Genomic DNA, 21188 nt, shown 5'->3' with positions numbered 1-21188 from the left:
CTTCAGCTTTAAGAGATAACATCAAATGCTTGATGTCAATCAAATCAAACATCAAAGACAAATCACTTGTTAATCTAAGTCATGAGAATCATATCTGTAATAGAAGTTTTAAAAACCTGAGTAAAATAAACTTAGAAACACAGAACAGAACTCAGTATTTTGTTGTCAGAAAATAGTGGTAAATTAAAGGTCATAAGATACATTTTATATGCAGAGTATTCCAAGCCCATAATTTTGAGTTATTTACCTACACTTTCAATGTACTCATTCCCTATCAGCCATTGGGAATGAGGCCTTATTCAGAGAACAGTGAGCCGGTGATTAACATTATTTGAGCAGGTGATAAACATTATTTGAGCAGAAAAATTGTATACTAAGCCTTTTCCAGACTTAGAAAGCATCAATCATTTCTTTAGAACAGGAATGAAATAAGTAGAACCTCCTCCTTCTTCCCAGAAAGATAGCCATGTTCAGGAATGAACTTAGACTCATTCTACATTGGCTGAAAGAGCTTTGGAAGAAAGCAAAGTAAGAAGAGTAGACAGAGTATTATATTGTTTGTGGTTCTTTGGGGTTTTTTTGCAAAAATATCCCCATGTTAAACATATATACACACACATATAAATACTATACCAGTGGTTGCAATGCAGTCAAATCCAACAAAAGCATAAAAACAGGTTGCAGCACCAGCCAATGTTCCTGTGAAACCATATGGCATAAAGCCACCACTCCCATACATACTTGTCACATTTTCATAGGATGAGCGGTTCCTATAAAGAACAAAAATACAGCAGAAAGAAAAATTTTTCCCCTCATTATTGGCAGGATAAATACATGCATCCTCCTACCCTAGAACTCTGAAAAGTGTTTAAGGCTTCTCATCATGACAGAGATCTGCTTTACAAAACTGCATGAGATGCATTTTTATGTCCAAGCTTGTAAGAAAGAGAAAAATAACAGCAAAAGAAAGAATGTCCAAATCAAGCAACTATCATCTTACTTGCTTTGAAGTTTGTGACAAAACATATTAAAACACTAACAGTGTTTATTATAATGAAGTATGTGTAAGAAAAAACTGCTTGAAATTTGAGAAAGTAAATAGATTTTTTAAAATTACTCTGTTACTGCAGTAAAGTTTCTGAGATATTCTTCACTTATATTCCAGTTGTCAGGTTCACCTTTCACAAAACCAGAAATAATAACGAAGACCAGGACCAAGATGTTAATAGCAGTGAAAATCCTATTCACCCATGCAGACTCCTTTACTCCAAAAGATAAAAGACCTGTAAAAAAAAAATATTTTATAGATGTGAATGGCCCATTATACTATTAAAATGTCAATTAAACAAGGGATACATGTAGAAGAAGGTATGTGTGTGTATATAAATATATGCATGTACCTTGAATAATACTGAAAAAGCCTCACTAGATTAAAAAAAAAAAAATCACAAACTTACTAGACTTTTTAACAGCACAACAATAGGCAAATATATTTGAAACCACAAAAGAGAAAGCTTCTTCTTTAAGTATTTAAAAGTATTTTTAGCAATGGCTACTTTTTACTTCTCTGAGATGCCAATCCATATCTCTGTTTTATGCCATGGAGTAAAATAGCTACAAGAATTCTATGCTTCGTAAAAATAGATTGGTAGAATATATTCCTTACAGAACAATTATCTGTTAGATTAAGAAAAGAAGCACAATTATTAAATTAACAATGTAACTGATTGACTCTACATTTTTCAGGGCACATCCATCACAGTAAGTCCCATTTCCTAGTTCATTAATAACAGCTTTAAAAGAAATGCACACCTCATGCTTGTAACACTGATGCATAGAGATTCTAGAAAAGTCAGATACCAAACACACACGGCTTTAGATTACAGAGTAGAACATTTAAACAATCTGAAAGTTATTCCATCGGGATTCTACTTTATCATTAGATTTTTAACAATTTTAAGTGTTAGAATGTTAGCAGTTTAATGGAACAGGCAGTGAACAGATCAGGAAAAATTAAATACAACTGGAAAATTTTCACAGGTCCTTTGTGCTCTAACCATTTCCACTAATATCACATACATACTTTCCCTCATTATTTAGAGATTAAGTCTGAAAATTTTAAGCCTCTCAAAATAATGTATAAAAAGTTTCTGACTCTTCTAATGAGATATTTACTATCTTATCAGAACACAGAAATTATCTTATGAGCTGCTCAGGTTTTCTTCACCAATGTAGTTTTTATTGAAATAGATGTATGCTTTCTTCAGCCCAGTTTTTCCCAAAAAGGCAGTGTCTCAATCAGCCTAATGCAGCGTGAATCCTAGTTTGTGCATTTTTAAAGTCCTTTCCTTATCAAAAAACCAAACCAAAACAGAACAAAAAAAACAAACAAAACAAACAAACAAAAGAAAAAAAAAAACACCACACAAAAATAAACCCAAAAAACCCCAAAAATTAAACAAACAATACCCAAAAATAACACACCAAAAAAGCCCAAACCCCAGATTTCTCTGTACTTGTCTTTGTGCTTAGCACATAACATTTTCTGTAAAACATCACCTGCTACTCCTATGACTCAGCTTTACACAGCTCACAATCCAATTACTGATTCATGTTTGGCATACTGTGTATGAGCCATCCCCACTGCCCCTTCAGCAATAGGGAATTCGACCCAATTCAGTCACTGGGGGTTTGGCTTCTTATCAGACACCTAGAGAGGCAATTTGCAGCAAAATGTGAAAGGAGTGAAGAAGGAATGATGGTAGGGATGAAAAGACAGGACACAAGAAAACACAGTAGCAGTGACAAGCAACAGGGGAAACATTTCCCCTTTTTTCAAGAACCTCTAATTCTCATGTTCTGAAGAAGCAATGGCAATGGAGAAAGCATAAAAGATCTCAGTGTCTAAACTAGGACAGCGTAGTTTGGTTTGTGGAGTTTCAGTGCTCTGCTTTTCAGGGTGTTATTTTTTTGTCTCCTTTTGGAAGAGGTGAAACTGAAAGGTCTGCTTCAGTTATGTTCCACATTAATTCCCAACCCTCCTGAGGACATAAGGGTCTGAACTGGTCCTATAGGCAATTTGGAGCCAAAAATGTGCCAGAATGCTGGACTAAATCTAGTCAAGCCAACTCCCAGATCTTCCTAAGTATAGGAAGCCATTCTTTTATGTACAGAGACCTAATAAATCTTCAGGTGAGGTGCACTGGTCATTCATTCTAGCAGTAGGTAGAACAGAAATGTTTTCCTATGCCAAAAAAAAAATCCACTTAGAACAAGAGAACAGGTTATATCTATCTATCTATCTATCTATCTATCTATCTATCTATCTATCTATCTATATATATATATATATATAACTTAGTTTCCAGAGAGAAAAGGTTCTGCTTTGGTTTAATCCAAAGAGATACTGACCATGACAAGTACATGAGATATGGGTAAGACCTCTACTGAATATTGAAATGCTTCTAGTATTGCCTGAAAACAAACTGCATACTTTAGAATACACTTCCTGCTTCCTTCATTCCCAGTGGCACTAGTAACATTTCCATATGGTAAATAATTATTAAATGCAAATATTGAAATAAGTTGCAGTATTTTTGAGCTTTCTGATCCCTCAAATAACATGTAGCTAGTGTCAGGGTTTGTGATTTAAAAACATGATGTATGAGTGAAGACAAAAACAAGACTAGGAAGAGTAGACAGGAAAGGCATACTCAGTTGTCAAATTGGTCTGTTGGTCCATACAAGTACCTTGGGGTGCCCTTTAGGTCAAGCAAACTCTAGGATAAACAACTGAAGACTTAAAAAGAGGAACATTATTACATACCAAATAAGTGAACAATTTAGGTGGAATAACCCCCTTACAAATGCCCACTACATGCACAATATATAATTTAAGGAGACCACATCACCAAATTACAGAGCTTAACCTCCAGGCCACCCTGAAAGCATTTATTGGTGATAGAGCCATGAAAACACAGAGAACTGTGTAATTTTCGGTTACCAAAGGTCTGTATAATGGGTTTAATAGAAAAAACTACTGACAAGAGATTAGTTTATGTCTCAGTCTCAAGAGAAGAGGGTACATGTGAAAGTTTGGTTGTATACATTTAATTCACAGAGCATTGTGCCAGTACAGCATGTGGCTCTAAACTTCCTCAAGGTATTTCAGTGCAATACCCTACAATTTAGCACTTTTAAGTGTAAAATATCACAACCACAATAAATTAAGCCATATATTTTCTTACCTGATAAAAGTAATATAAGGAGTACTGCAAAGAAGTCAGGATACTCTGCTAGCCCGGAGTAATTCATTTTGAAGTAAGCACTGAAGAAATGACCAATCTGTTTTCCAAGAAGTTCATCAAAGGTGCCACTCCAGGCTCTTGCTACACTTGATGTACCTTCATAAAACACATGCATGTTTAGGGTTTTACATTCATACAGTGGGATACAGCTACTTCTACAGAAAAGGAAGCAAAACTATGCCTGTTGCTACTCGTATTTAAAGAAGCAGAGCCTGTGGTGTCTGTTTTGATGAAGAATTTTAATGTTTAAGAATTTTGCTCGTTAAATGGTAACAAGATTTTCTAGAACCAAAATATACAATTTTTTGCCTCAAAAAGATTGCAGAAATTATTTCTGTGTCATTTATGCCTGATCCTGGAAGAAGCTTATTTCTAGCCATTTCTAATTTCTATGACATATGTTAAACAATAAAAAGTAACATAAGAAAGCACTTTAAGAAAGAACATAGAGGAAAGTTTGCCTACCTGTAAATAAAGCAAAAAAAAAATCACTAGCAAGACATATGTTGCTAGAGTCTGTATTTAAAATTAATACTCTCTGTGGCAAAGAGTGCATGGGCAAATAGAATTTGCCCAATCTTATTTGTATAACTCTCCTCTCATGAAATACATTTTAATACAATACTGGAGAACATCAGTTTTGTAATGATCTGAGTAACCATCTTGTAGGTACACATCTAAAGCTAGATGTGTTCATGCACAATATAATGGAAGTCTGGGACATATTCCTCTGGAAGAAATAATTTTTAAATCCAAAAATGTTATCTCTGCTGAATCACTGGAATACCTGTTATGCTATCTCCCACATAAATATTTATTTTATTCAAATCTGGTCAACTTTGTATTTTATGGGATTACCTGATAGGACAGCTCTTAATTAGCACAATGATATAGTAGCAAGTTAGCACTTAAACACCATGACTTTCCTGTAAGATTCTATAGTGGAGTCCTTGTAAATACCCTTACTGTATATATTAAAAAAAAAAAAAAAAAAGCTTATTGATGTTACTTAAATTATTTTTGCTGACCAAAGAAGGAAGATAGATTTTATTTATTCTTGTGCATCATGACAGAATTGTCTGACACAATCTTCCTACAAGGTATGTGGCTCATACATCACACTGTTACAAAAATATCTTGCATAAAACCTGTTTGCAATGGTGATGCTCAGAAGGAAAACCTAATCAAACTACTTTGGTTATTTAATCTCAGCAGGACTAAAAAGAAACAGTAGCTAAGTGTAGAGACAGAAAAGAAAAACAGCCCTAGATCTGTATCTTTTACCTGCTGCCTCGGTGTTTGTTCTTAAGCTTACCTATAATATAGGATAAAACGAGATTCCAGCCAGTGATAAAAGCCCACAGTTCGCCTACTGTAACGTAAGTGTACAAATATGCAGAACCAGTCTTGGGAACACGAGCGCCAAATTCGGCGTAGCAGAGACCTGCCATCACAGATGCAATGGCAGCAATTAGGAAAGAAACAATGATGCTAGGTCCAGAATCAGACTTGGCCACTTCTCCAGCAAGGACATAAACACCAGCACCCAGGGTACTTCCGACTCCCAGGGCTATAAGGTCCAGCGTTGATAAGCATCGGCACAACTTGGTGTCCTCAAGACTTTCACTGCCAATGTTCTTCTTCCGCACCAGACACCGAATAAAGGACAGAGCTGTTCCACACGGCAACATGGTGGATGTAGAGCTCTGAAATAAAGGAAATTCCACTATGAAAAAGGTAGTGCAGACTCTGGTGAAAAACAATGGGAAAAAACATTTGCATAAAGAACTTCAATCACATCTATGTGTTTTGTGACGTTAAATAAGATGGCATGTGCTGTTTCCCCCAGAAATAAATTAGGGATACACTATTCCTAAGTTTATATGTAGCACTTATGTCCCCAGGGAAAGAGATCCATTATCTTCAGGTTTATTACATTGCTGTAAAAAAGAAGAAATTGTTTATAATTATCTGCTAATGGCCGCTTCATAACCACTTCTGAAACAGAAACAGCCTATTATCTCATATATCATAGAGCCTTTTAAGATAAGGATCAACACCAAAATAAATAAAGGGTTTGGGATCTGAAACTAAGACTATAAACAGCAAAAGTTTAAAATAGGTTATTCTGAGACTGCCAGTTCAATATCCTTTTGTCTTCAAATACATAGCTTTTGCCTTTAGAATTTGCTTCAGTAAGAACTGCTTCAAAGCAGATTAAAATGGTTTTTCTACTCTCTCACACACCAGTGAAGTTTTTCAGATCTAATTATTCTTACAATAAATCTTTCATATCTCTGCCTAGCAATCAGCTAACAAAACCTAATGGGCTAACTGCTCACTCATCCCATGCCAGCTGCAGTTCTTCAATATTCTTAGTGTCCATCACACTGTGGGATGTGATCAGCTCCAGCACACAAGCTCAGATTCTGTGACCAGCCTGGTCCTGGAGGCCAGCAGGTGGGCAGTGCTTCTCTGGCACTTCTTCCTTCTATGGGTGCCTGCTAGGAGCAGCAGTGATCCAGCTTCCCAACTAAAACAAATGGTTACTGAGAGTCCAAAGCATTTGCTTGGGAGGGAGGACATGCGCATCCCACAGAAAATAATATTTTAAAGATGCAACATTTATGCACAAGTTCTGTCTTCAGGTATTTGTTTGGATTGTATTGTTGATGGCTGAGAGTTCGGTAAGACTCAAGCAATAACATCTGCCATCATCCAAAACTGATGTTTTTCTTTGCATATCTATATATTTATATTCTGCTCACAATTTGTTAAGTGGAACCCTCCTGGGAACTGAAAATCTATTTAATTTAGATGAAGATATTCTGCTGGTTTATTTCTCCCTGGTCTGTATCAGTTTCTAGAACAGTAAAGGACATTTCTACTCATACTAGTTCAATCCACTAACAGCGATGACTTCATGTGAAGATGGATAGCTCAATCAACAGTGCTTGATCCTAAAGAGTCAGAAGCAGAGAGTATCAGGAACTCTGCGATGCCTATACAAGATTGCTTGGGGAAAAAAAATCAAAGAGAGAAGAGAAAGAACATTTTCACTCCATTCCTGTAATAGCTACTCAAGTACACTCAAACATGCCACTTCTGCCTTCAAAGAGCACCCTTAAGAAAAAAGGTCTATATTCCCTTTTAAGTAAAGGGAATTTGACAAAGGATAATAAATGGAATTGAATAGCTGTGGACCTTAATCCCCTTAGAAAGGTGACAGGTGGCCCAGGACAGTGGGAGGAGGCAGACAGGCAAGTTTCCAAAGTTCTGCTGCAATTAGGCAGTCCTTTCAGCACACCAGGCTCCCAGAGACAAGAATCTGCCCATGGTACATAGACTCACTCACTATGAGGATTTTATCAGTTACAGAACTCAGGTGATATTCATGTTGGCAGAGATCCACAATATCTTCTAAGGGAATTAGCACTGAACTGTTCAAGCAAAATTCCCTACTGTGTCTCCTGAGCTATTCAGGAAGAGCAGCCTTTCTTTGGGTCTGAGGCTGAGGCATTCCACTCCCACACAGACAGGTTTATTTTTCTTGGGCTGCACTTCGAAAAATATTCTGAGACCACTTTTTTCCCCCTAATGACAGTTTTGAAGCTGTAGCAACCACTTAGGATGTCATATTAATCTGCAGCCCATGTGACAGGCAACAACACTCTTGTGACTCCATGCTCTTCACCTTAGCAATTTCAATGTTGCAGAAGCATAGCATTTTTTAAGGAATTATTTCTCCCTCCCCCTAGATAATATTTAATTTCGTAATTCATTAACAGGAAAAAATACTCTGGCAGATCTTGTTCTCAGACCACTAAGGAATTTCCAAGACTCTTGTTATTCAAATGGCATTTCAGACTGTTTTCCTTCTCTGACATTTAGGACAAGAAGTTCTGAAAATTGTAAATGGCTGATTTACTGCAGTGCCAGAAAGTGATATTATATTATGGTTATCTCTGCTATTATATGCCAATATCTCTGGATGTTGTGGTTTTCTCTGCTGAGAAGGAATCTCTATGGCAAAATAGGAGGAGTTTTTCTGCTTCTGATTTCTGCTTCTTGGTGAGAGGAAGGATGCTAGTTCTTGCTAGGTACAAGCCAGTAAAAGACACCTCTTCTGACAGAAACCCAGCCTTTTCTCTTTAGCCTTTAGAAAATGGAGCGCAACCAAAACCAAGTTCAGTATACAAACTTTGCGTCTGTAGAGGGAAAAAACCACACATCATGTGCATGGCAAACTTCTCTTTGTAAGTATAGCCATCCTAACATGGACTTGACAAACACATGTCCTTTTACAACAACCCCTGGAATCCAGCACACCTTCCACAGTTTCCTACAACTTAGTATGTCTAAACTCATAGCAGGAAATGCCCGAATCCTGCTTCACAACTTCTGTTGCTGTGTGCCAAGTGCAGGACTGTACCTCAGGCATGGCCCCCTTTCAGATTTGGCTGAGACACTCCAAGACTTCATACTTGATAAGACAGTGCCGCAAGAAGAGCTGATGAGCTTACGAAGCTATTTGGCTTCACACAGTACCAAATGACATATCTATGAGGTGACAAGTGTTCTCAGAAATAACTGGCAAGTGTAATGTTTTTCTGAGGCGTCCCTTGTATAGCAGATCCTTTAATGCATGACCCCTGCAAGAAAACAGCCTGAGCAATGCCTCACTGCTGACGTGTGCTGACTCACAAGCAGCTCATCAGAACACTGAGGCAGAGCACATCTCATTCTAAAATACAAACCTACAGGAGCAAAGTAACAGCTGGATGTGCCTTTTGGTGGCAGCATTGTCCTAGCAAAGCTTATACTGACCACTGCCACGCACTCTTATAAAGAGTCATATTCCTGCAGACTCACAGATCTCTTATTCCTGAGTTTGGACAAATACCAGTTTTCTGCCGATCTTTATGGCAGACAGAAACATGAAGTAAGGTAAATGAGCATATTAAAAATTCTCTCCCCTGCTTTTCGACTAGCAGGTTTCAGTATTTTCCTAACTGCTCCTTTATTCTTCCTCCTTTTCCTGCTGCAGCCTCACCCTGCCTCATCCTAGAAGATGGCTGTGGGCTCTGCTTCATCTTGGCCTCTACTGTTGTGAGCTCTGCCAGTGCTGGCCTGGACCCCTGCTGAATGTGCAGAACAGCTGAGGTGCACTAGTTCTGCTCTGAGCCTTCCTGGGAAGGCACACTTGACAGCTTGGGAAAGGGGGTTTTTGATAATTACAGTGGGTAATCAATCAAGAAGGAAGCGAGTGCTTTTGAGACTTCTCTGGTGCACCTGTTCTACGTTTCTTGGAGCAGAGTTGGATGGATACCTGCCTACCTTTGAACAGCAGTGTTAGGCACGTTTCCTGCAAGGACCACCAGTCAAGGTGGGCCGTATTGTTCATGCAGTTTAAACAGAAAAAATATTGAATCCTTATCTTACACAGAGTTTAAACATAGGCAATGTGTTATAAGAAACCACAAAGGAAAAAGCCCTTGCACTCACCAACAGTATGCAGTTATTTCTAATTAAGGTGTGGAGACAACCTGATTAGTGTCTCACGCAATCTAAACTGTGCTGGGCTCCTCTTTGAAGTCTGCTCTACAGAGAGCACTGCGCCACAAGCAAAGCAAGTTTCACTTTGTCACAAGCAAACTGTGAAGTTTGTTCCGACGTTGGCATGCTCCTTTGGCTGCACACAACATGGCTGCGCGTGTGCTGGGGCACCGCGCTCCTGAAGGCTCGTTGGAACAAGTTTTAATTTAGCTACAGGTTACGCTATAAACACCAAATACACCTCCAGCAGTCCTTTAAAAAAGGCAGGGCTCAGTTCAACTGCCTTAGACTTGAGGAGCAATGACCAGCCCTTATGGACACTTCCTCCTTCCTTGAGCGAATTCCTAGAGAGACCTGCTAAGCTATCCACACTACAGTTTAATTTTACCCCTTCAACCATCTCCAACAAAGATACAGGCAGGAGAGGACAACATAATTTAGACAGGAAAGGAACTTGACAGGTTTATCTAACAGGGTGAGGAAAAAACAAAACAAAACGTTCTTATGTCTGGTGGAATTTCACAGTATTTGTCAGAGTACCTGAATAAACAGGTATTTCTCCAATTCCTTTTGTTTTTTATTGCGTTGGTTAATATTTTCTCTACAGCATCTGCTAATAAAAAATCATCTTCATTTCAGACGCTCCTGGCCAATTGTAAACCAGATCACTTACTGCTTGTCCACTACACATATGAATGCCAGTCCAAGAAGATGAGCTCGGCCTTACAATTCATACCACCTTTTTGATCAGGTGGATAATTAGGAACATTTAATCTGTTGTTAGCCCTCTTCTGTCAGGAAATGTCTGGTGTCAAAAAATTTGTAACTAAAAAACACAATGCAAGGGACAAAGTCTCTATCTGCAAAGATAATATTAATATTTAAACCTCCTTTAACCACTTCATAGTCATATAAAATCTAACATTTCTGCAAAGTATTTTTCATGTAAAAATAATCTAACCTAGCCTCCTATCCCACATAAAATTAAAAATATATGTGGATATTGGAGCAAAAAAAGGTAACTTAGATCTTGTGCCAACAATTTTATTTCCATTAAAATAACATTATAATTTGATTGTCTCATATATGGTTTAAGTTAGTACACATTAAACCCAAACTACACAAGGGAAAATTCAAAGTTTTGCTGCAGTTGCCATTCAACTTTTCCCACAAAATTTTCCATTAAAAATTCTTACGAAAAAACCCATAGAAATCTCATATGGAAAGCAAATGTTATAAAGCAATATGAAACCTCTAAAATTTTTAGAACTGCTGAGATTCATGTTTAATGATTTTTGAAGCCAAAATAAAATAAAAATATTTTACCCAAAAATATTCTGTTGAGCTAGAATTATATAATATACTATTAATTTTAGATGCAGTAGTTAAACATTTTAAACAACACACCAGTTAAGGATAAAATACTCAAATAAGTTTGTAACATATTGAAAATGGGAAAATATAAAGATATGCTGGTTAATACAGATCAATTTAGCATATTTTTTTAGCCTCATTTTTCCTTAAAAATTAATTATAAGAAATGCATTTAAGAAAATTTTATGCATTTTTTTCCTATGTAGCATTATTCAAAATTGTAAGATTACATTTATTAGATATTGTGCAATAGTATACGAAAGTAAGATCTTGTGAAACAATGCAAGTAAAAGAATACAGAGATGAAGCAAAATTAGGTATAGTCTATGATTTGCATGTATGTACACACATGCACAGCCAATACATTATTTTTCTGCAAGTGTCCTAAAAATTCATGTGGTGCCCAAGACTTTCACAAAACTCCTAATGGCTTGAAATATTTAAAGTAGCGTATTTCAATAATAAACCATAAAACTGGAAAGCAGGACCTGTAACAGAAGTATAATGTATAAAAGAGAAAAGAAAAGCAAGTTTTATAATTCAAAAAGTAAAAACACCTTCTAGTCAGACTGGGAAGGAAAATATAACTGCATCTTCTATATTTTAACACAGAATCTTTACCAAAGACAGAATAATGGTGTCATGTAAACAAACTGCATACCGCAGCTCTTGCTACTCAAACAGCACATATGTTAAAGGCAGTGTTTCCAAAGACAACCTAGGCTGCTTTCAGGTTATTTCTTTCAGCAGTAAACTTCATTACTAACCTGATTCAGAGCAACTTCTGCTGGGCAAGTTTCTGCTCCTCTTACTCAGTCCCGAACTCCTGCTGTCATAAATGGAAGAGTAATGACTTTAAGTGATTTTATTAAAAGACTTGCTTTAAAAGCCAGCTGCAGATGGTGTGGGAGCCCTCAGTGTTGAGGGGTGGAGGCTTGGTAGCCCAGGTGATTGGAGGGCTGAGCTGGCCTGCTATTTGCCCAACCAAGAGGCAGGGAGGGAAGGAGGGAATCTCACTGACGTTCACATAAATCCTATCCACTTTTCATGTCTTCATGACACAAAACCCAACTAGAATGCCATTTCCTGCATTTAAAATGCCTATGCCAGGGAAAGTAGTCACACATCCTGAAGGAAGTGCATGGGGGAATCCCACTCTGATACCTTTCCATTGCCCTTGTGATAAACTGGTTTTGAAGCATATTGAAGAATATTTTGCAATGTTTTGAAACCTGAGTAAATTTTAGAAGAATATACATAATTTTGAAAGTATTGCTGTGCCTAGATGCAACACAGGAGGCAGCATATTTACAGAGATAGGTTAGAGCCCATTTTGTTGAACTGGGGTAGATGTATCATAGATTATCTTCTCCTTTATATGGCTTGAAATGAAAAATGCTGAAGACTGGACTTAGAACAAGCCAAACATTCCTGTGACACAACCAATAAATAAACCTCAGTTTCTTAAAAATTAGCTTCCAGAATAAACCAAACCCCAATGTATAATTTACAGCTCTATTTTAATTACAATGACACACAACTCCACTCCAAACATGTAGTAGTATTTCCAGCCAGTATTGTTCACAGCATATTGTTTCTTTCTAAACACACGTTTCAGTCACTTTATTTTTGTTCAGCTAACATAACATAAACCGTGCAGAGAAAAGTGCTATGCTTCTCATCATTAAAAGGTCTTTCCTATGAAAATATGTAGAAAAACACATTGTGTGGCAGCCCGTTGCAACTTTCTCTCAGCTTTTACTTTTCCTTTAGTGTAAAGTCTGCCAGTGCTCCAGAAGCAGAGCACTTTTTGCTTCATGAATAGCCCTATTTCCTGCAGCCACATACAAGGGAAGAATACAAGCTTTCCTCAGCTCTCCAAGATTCAAGGAGAAATGCATCCAAGAAAGTGTACTTCACAAGGATGGGCTGTGTTTCAAGACCAGGAGTCCAGCTCACATTATCCAAGCCAATTACCATCTTACAGGCAAAAACACATTAAGAGAAAAGGTTTTTTTTGCTGAAGGTCTGCTGATGACAATGCCAATGCTTCTCCTCATGTTGACCTCATCCTTGTTAAAGATGAACTTTATCTCTTTCACAGTTAATACACAGTCAGAAGATAGAAATAAGAAGTTATGCTACAGGTTAGGTTTATTGTGCAGAAATGAATGACAATCACTTCTAAGGAACATCACTCTGACCTGTGACAATATCTAGCCATTTTTTATCAAACTAGCATTCTCTAATAAGTCCATGAGTGACTCAAGAATTACTCCAGTGAAGAAGACTCTGAAACTCTCTGAGCAATCTCTGACATTGCTCTGGTCATCTGCACAGTAAAGAACTTCTTCTTCATATTTAGCTAGAACTTCCTGTGCATTGTTTTCTGCCCATTGCCTCTTGTCTTGTTGCTTATCTCCTATCTGTGATAACAATTCATCTCTGGTTGCACCAGTACACTTATGGATCATTACCATGACAGGGCTGGGCTGCTTAGGTTTGTCTAATTTTCTAAAACTTAATCATGAGAACAGTAGCACACAGAAACTACACTGCTAAAGGCATTCAGAGCAAGACCCCTCCTGGCTCCCAGTCAAGAGACAGGGAGAAATAAAGTGACTTACATCTGTCCCACATCAACCCAGCGTACTGTGGGGTAAATCAGTATATCCCCATTATGCAGTGTTTGAATCAAAGGTCCCATGGACAGACACTTAGACATAGTTTCAAGTGTGTTTTCAGTAACACATGCTTGAAACAACAAGAAGATCATATTGCCACCCAGCAAAGGTTATTTTTGTAGATTCAGGTGAGAGGCGTATTTGTGGCTGAGGGTGTGTGACAAAGCAGCATGTGAGAGATAGATGATCAGAAAGGGCTGGGTCTAGTGTGGGATGCCAGATGTGCTGCTCTTCGGACAAGACTGAGCAGACAGAGTGCTGTCTGGTGGCAGCTTCCTCTATAGCATACCCAGCTTCTCTCTTGGAGGAGATTGTTGTTTCTGGTGAATACCACCGTTTCTCTCCAGGAAAGAGCTGTGGTAGATCCACTTTCTGGCTCCCAGTTTCTTTCCAGTTACAAATCCATCTGTGTTTAGACCAACGTCATTAAGTTCTGACTTCAGAGACTTCTCTGCTCCTTAGCAACGATATCACTTGGATTAATCTAAAGAGCCTCATCCAAGAGTTCTCTGATTTACATACCCCAAGGACTTTTGTAGCACATTCTTTGCATTAAAAAGTTGATCAGGAATTCTCTTCTTACCAGGAAGCGGTTGACCATATTAGAGGGAATGAACTGAAGGACAAAATTATTTTATTTTCCTATGGAAGGCTCCTTTTAAGACTTTCCCTTAGAGTATGAACATATTTTTATACAGTTACACAGAAATTAATCTCAGGGGACTTTGATTTTACAAAAAAACCCAAACAAATAATTTTGAACCTTGCACAAACTGAAACAAAGTTCTCAGATGCCCAAATGACAAAGTGTTTAAAAGCTTCTCTGTTGTTGATTCTGAGTTGTCTAACAGGCACAGCCTCACAGCTAGGGGGCAAAAATATGAGTTTTACATAACTAGACATGTTAACTGTGCACATGGATATCCATGTGCTTGCCCATATAACTCACCAAAGTTAAACATGAACAAAAGTGATTGCAGGCCTGGGCTTTAGTGAACCATGGCAATCTGTCCACTTTGCAACCAACTGTAACAAACTCACCTTTTGTCATGCACAATGAAAAAGAAACACAACATGTATTGTACACTTTGTGCAGCTCTGATGGGTTATGAGAAGATGTACTGGTATTCATAAGACGATTCATCAAGTAGCCAGTAAGAATCTTTTCAAGATAAAGTAATTACATTTTAGTGGTTCTGACTTGTAGTTCTGAGAATAAAAATACAGTGCAATCTTTGTGCTAATCTACACAAGAAAATCATAAACATTCAAGAGAGACAGAATCTTTATCAAACTTAACAGTAGTGTAGGCTGTCTCTATAATTTTATGACAGGATCATTTCTGAAGAGAATAAATTATAATTCAACACATTTTAAAGGACTTCCTATTTATTGAAACAAAAATATATTTATTTTAGGTTGCTTCTCATGGTTTAAGCAGATTACTGAAACTAGTTTCTATAAAATATTGTACAGATTAAAATAAAATTATAATTTACCAAGTCCCTCAAATTTTCTTTAATAATTCTTTTTCCAGTTTGTACTTAGTTTGTACTTACAAATCCTGAACTTCTCTAAAAGAAATTTAATACAATTTTAAAAAATAAATTTATACTACTAGACTAATCCAGGCCGGAAGAATAAACTGAAATCCTGCATGTAGCAGGAAGAAGGCGTACATTAGCACAAATTCCAGTTAGTTTTTTAATCCAGGAATGAGTAATTAAACCTAATATTAAGCTTGTCCCGAACAGCTACTAGCTGCCGTTTGCTGAATTCCAAATATTCCCAGGGGTCTAAAGGAAATTTTTGTAGTGCTGACTCACATGCTGCCTCTAAGTCTAAAATCAGATTTTTTGAGAAGGAAAGGAACTATTTAAAGCCATACTATCTCTAAAAAAATCCACACAAACTTTTTTGACCTTGAATAGAGGATAAATATAGATAGGAAATTTAGATTTAAAAGTTTGTAATATATACAAAGAAAAAACAAGAAAATCACAGTTAAAACTAAGACTTGAACTGAAAATAAACTATGATGCTATGTCTTGCCAAAACTGAAATGATTCTCTTTTCCATCTCCCTGGACATCTGGCAAAGGTGTGTGAGATGCAGCTCCACATTGGAGCTTGGAAAGGAGCAGGAGAAGGCTCCTTCCCAAGGTTTCCACCAGCCAGCTGAAGCATGAGAACACTTCTCCCTCAGAGGCAGGAAGTTACAAACAGGCTTTCAATAAGAGCAAGAAGAAAGATCTAACAGAAAACAAAATGTTAAGGCATGGTGGATTTTTTGCGGTGTAAGCTATTGGGTAACACCTTATTCTGCTTTTTTTATAAGCCTGTTTGAACTTACAACATATTGGACTGAAGCAAATGTTAAAAAAAAAAAAAGTATTCCATTTCTGACAACAGTCCATGTTTGAGCCAAATGTGTGATTGCACAGCTAAAGGCCACTTAGGTAGGTAATTAGGTACATTTTATAGAAATCATCCCACCCTATGAAGATTCAACTGACATTTAAAAGTAGTATTTAATGTCAAAAAAGAAAAGACACCAAGCTTTTTTACCCAAATAATGAGGTCCTGGCTTATTAATTATAAAAAATTCTATTATAATGTATGGAGATAATAGCTTTTTAGTTGTTTTGCATGTGCTTAATTTATAACTTTTTAAGGTCACCCTGTTCTAGTTATCACTTTCTTCACTACCAGAATTAACCAACTGAAAGTTTATTTCCCAATCATTCTCTAATATAGGACTTCCATTGGCTTACTGTTGTTCACCCCAGCTAATCAATTTCTTTCCTCAGTTTAAAATCCTTACTTGGATTTTTTATTGCTGGAATATATGTGAGGGTGGGTTTTTTTTGTTTTAAAATTTTTTCAACTGGAAAGGCTAAAAATTATCTTTTTCCCTGTATCAGAAAGGGAAATCTTTCCAGTTACTATCTTTAATTAACAATTTTTCCTATAAAAAACAATTTTGTCCAGAAAATTTCTATTAACTCCATTCCTACTTAACAATCATTTTCCTTTCTGGAAAATGATGCGAAGGTTGCTTTTTCCAATTACTCTTTTTAATCAGTAACAGAGCTTTACCTTTCACCCCATGGTTACCAAGTTTTCAGTAACAACCTCTTGTGTAAGACACAAGCAAAAGCCTCTCAGAAAGCAAATCAGATCAATTCCCTGTATTCTGTTCTGTTAAAAACCTGACAGAACCAAAAAATAAAACTCTGAAAAACTAGTAGAGATATATTTACAAATACAGTCCTGGAATACTTTTTTCAGTGATATTAGGAGAGATGCACAATGACTGCAGGATCAAATTTAAGTCCCAGAAATTTCCCTGATGAAATTTTACTGATTTGCACAAAAGCTGGTGATTCTCTAGAAGGGACTTAGACATTGGTTTTAAAGAAGAAATAGTTAGAATCTTTCACGTGCATAAAATCCTGAGGTGGCTTCTAGAAGTCTATAAAACCTGTATTTTTAAAATGGCTTTGCCTGTGTGCTCCTGGGTGCTTCCACAGGGGAGTTGAAAAGCAGAAAAAATAGCCTAATTTAATGGTGCAAGAGTGGAAATTAAGCAAAGAACTAATAATTCACCTAATTTCTCTCTCCTCCCTTCCCAACCTCAGATGGCTGCTTTGATGGTTCAGGTAGCACCAGCTCCAGGGGTTCCTACTCTGCTGGGGTTGTCCAGTCCCATCCCTCTCAGCCCATCTGACCAGTGCACCATGCACTAATGGGCTCCGGTGGGTCTTTTTGTTTTAAAAAGCAATGTAATTAATGTTCTGTGCTGAGTCACTAAAAATCCTTTAAAGTAACTCAATTTCATATATATAAAAAAGTGTCCTTTCCCCCTATTATCTGTGGGGGCCAAGAAAGGAACAAGAGTGAGTGGAGAAGAAAGAAAAGCTTAATATATATAATAAAAGACTAAAAGAAATCACAGATGGTCCCAGAAATAGCCTAACTTAAAAAATATCATGGAACAGTGGAAGGAAGGGAATTTCTTGTATACATCTTGTTTCTTTATGAGATTTTAAGGCACATGGAAAACATGCCATCTCAAACAGTTTACAAAAACCCAACCAAAAACTAGGTCTAATCAAGGTGTCGCAACTTTCTCATAATGGAACATCTAAAATGAAGCATGTTTTAATTATCTGCCAATTACAAGGGTTTTTTGAAACTAAAGTTTGCTGTCTTTTGCTTATAGAAATCCAAGAATTAGATGCACATTATTTATATTTCATATTTCTTTTATCTTAAGTCAAAGGCAGTAAGAATTAATTTAAGAGATTCTTGCATAAAAGTTTTGAAAAATCTCCTTTGAAACCAAATATTACTATGAAATAATGTCTAAGTATTTAAATTAGGATTCTTCACTGGATCTGTACTGGACTTTAAATATTAAATCAGAGTTTACTTCCATTCTGTGTGAAAATGGAACTGTGACGTGCCCAGCACCACTGCCACATATTGCACACACCAATCATTACAAGTCTGCTAAGTGCACTGCCATGATTTATTTTAGGTTTATACATCAGAACAATACAAAACAACATAAACAGAAAGGGTTAGTTTACACAATATAAATAAGCTGCATCTGCAATGCTTAATCCCAGAAGCATTAAACAGCATTCTGTGGTCTGAAGTTACTGCTGTTAAAACCACCCCCAGATTCCTGGGGGTGTACTTTCTGCACCCTGCAAAATCAAACACCACTTATTTGAAATATGAAATCTCCAAAACAGTAAGTCCCTGCAAAGTCACTAGAGCAACCCTGTTACAGAGCCCTTTGACATTAAATGTGGATACTCTAGACAGACATTCTCAATATATACTGTACATATCAAGATCATATAAATCCAAACATCTAACATGATTTATAACTGAGCTAACTAATGCCAGAGCATTGCCTTTTCATTCTTGTCTTTAAATAGCACCACTACATTTTAATGCATCAGGAACAGAGCTTGAATAACATTACAACCTTTAACTGGGTAATTTTTTGGAAAGACTTTAAAATTTCTCAGTATTTTTTAAGCAAGTCAATAAACAGCTTGACTGCATATAACATCTCACAAGTAGAACATGACCAAGATTTCAAAACACAGCAAAAACCAGTACTGCCCTCAATAGTTGCCCACTGAGATCTTGCTCACAGATTTCCAGGGCAGCTAGCAATAGGTACAGCAAGTGACCCTAACCAGGCTTTCCAGAGAGCCTGAACAGGCTGCAGAGCTCCATGATGTAACATAACAGAGCACTGCAGTCTGCAAGCCCCTGTTCAGTATCTTCTGAGGGTACATCAAAAACCCTCTATGAACTTCTATTAAGAAAGAAGTATCTATTGTATTTTAATCATCACAGCTATGCATGACACTTGCATAATTGTGATGAAGGTGTGCTTTCAGATCCATGCAGATTTGACGTAACATATAAAGACCAAAACATTGGCAAGTCTGCCTGAAGAAACCGGACCTCTTAGAATTAATCCACATTCAACAATAACAGGAGAATCATTTCAGCAGAGCATTGAAGAAGCACAAGTGCTAGTTCATAAAGCAATGAGTGCTCTGCAAATAATAAATAACACACAGAATAACACAAACATTTGAGAGAAAATCCAACTCAGGTGTTCATGTGTGTTTCTGTACTCCCAGCCAGCCAGCACAATAGTTCTTTACTTGCAACTTTATCTTCACCATAAATCATCTGGAGGTATTGAAAAAGCAAACGGTTTAGCAGTTCCACAGTTTTTCCAGGAGGCAGTTCTATTTATAAAATCAAAAGTCATTTGAGCATTAAATTGCATTTACTCTACCTATGAAGTTACTTTGTTGACTACCAAATAGCCCAGAGGAACAAACCAAAAGAATGTTGTCTGTAGTAATGTACTTGCAATACTAACTGGTGATGCAGCAGTTAAATATTAGCAAATGTGTTTTCAGGGTAATTTGTGTCACATAGCAAATAGGAAATTGTTGGGACACAGTTTTCCAATTTTATTTTGTTGTGGCAACAGAAGGTCCTATAAATGTATATGTTTTTAAAGCATCTCAATAAACATTCTATACCACCTCCTCCCCTCAGTAACTTTCTTCCCTTGCCACATCTAATGATCTTGAATGGCATGACCAACATCAGACTGAAAAGGTCAGGGGAAATCACACAGATCATTTCCTCACACATTCTCTCCTAAGATGTACTGAACATAAGCAATACACAACATCAAGCCCATTTAGTTACCAACTTGTCTCATATATTATATGTCTTCATATATTCTTTTCTTATCTTTCAGTTATTTAAGTGAAACAAGGTATTTCTCCCCTTATTTATTCCTAAATCAATGACTTTTTCTAAATCAATACAAAAATTAGCCTCATCCTCAGCCACCCTGTGAATAAGTTGTGGGGAAAATCCCATAGAATGCTAAATCCTAATACAGCTGAATATATTTGCTTAAAAAAAACTACTCCAAATGCATAAGTCAGGCCCTCAGAAGTCCAGACACTTGAAGAAGTAGAGCAGCTGTCACCAAGGAGATATCCTGCCACATATGTTGTGTGTACGTGGCTTTGTGTGTATTCATAAGTGCAAACTACATTATTTCCTAGTTCCTACTATGCAAAAAGATACTTTTATTATGGCTGGATCTCAGTTTTGGAGTAAAGGTGTTCTGCTTGCTCACTTTCTTCTCATGAGCTCTGGAAGCAGCAACAGCAAATTGAGTTCTGGCTACCTGTGTGAGCAAAGGACACAACCCATTCCTTACCTGCCCCAAGAGAAATAGGAAGCCAGGACAGAACCACTGTCTCAAGGGCCAAACCCAGAGAACAAGCTACTAGCTGAAATGCAATGGTCTAGGAAATTGGATGCAGGAAAGATCAGACATCTCATTTTAAGCTTCTGACAGAATACAACCCTTTGGGGTAAAATACTGCATGGAAAATGTCATAGAAATTACTTCTGATTTCAAAATGCCACTACTTCCCTTACTAGTACTAGATGGAATATTTCACCAGCCTACTAATTTTTATTGAACCTGACCATTGGTTAGTACCACCTGTAAATGACAGGTTTTCACAGTGCAAAAAAATTTGGCATGAAGAGTAAGTACATATTCCTCATGGAAACACTATAAAAACATGAAGCTTTAATTGTTCTACATTAGCAACAGATACTCAGAAATTAATTCTATTACACAAAATTATTATAATAAATGTCAAATCCTTCATGCCTAATCTAAAAAAAAA

At 37.0% G+C, this 21188-nt stretch overlaps 1 protein-coding gene across 4 annotated transcripts in view; it reads right to left on the bottom strand.

The window, feature by feature from the left end:
- Nucleotides 1-21188, bottom strand: part of SLC7A2 (solute carrier family 7 member 2) — a 51900-nt gene that overhangs the window by 12635 nt on the left and 18077 nt on the right. For 2 of the 4 annotated variants that reach the window (XM_021536122.2, XM_077782849.1), the window contains 4 exons: nt 5623-6013; nt 4248-4403; nt 1118-1283; nt 634-770 (listed from right to left, as the gene is read on the bottom strand). In XM_021536122.2, coding sequence (XP_021391797.1) covers nt 634-770; nt 1118-1283; nt 4248-4403; nt 5623-5998 — 835 coding nt within the window. In that variant the 5' untranslated portion in view covers nt 5999-6013. Of the gene's footprint in view, nt 1-633; nt 771-1117; nt 1284-4247; nt 4404-5622; nt 6014-7199; nt 7268-12004; nt 12172-21188 lie in introns of those variants that run through there. The other 2 variants (XM_021535962.2, XM_021536042.2) reach the window with 2 other exon arrangements.

This window comes from Lonchura striata, chromosome 4, assembly GCF_046129695.1.
Source record: "Lonchura striata isolate bLonStr1 chromosome 4, bLonStr1.mat, whole genome shotgun sequence".
NCBI lineage: Eukaryota > Metazoa > Chordata > Aves > Passeriformes > Estrildidae > Lonchura > Lonchura striata.
The sequence above is the reverse complement of the archived record's forward strand: the minus strand, read 5'-3'. Positions and strand labels throughout refer to the sequence as shown.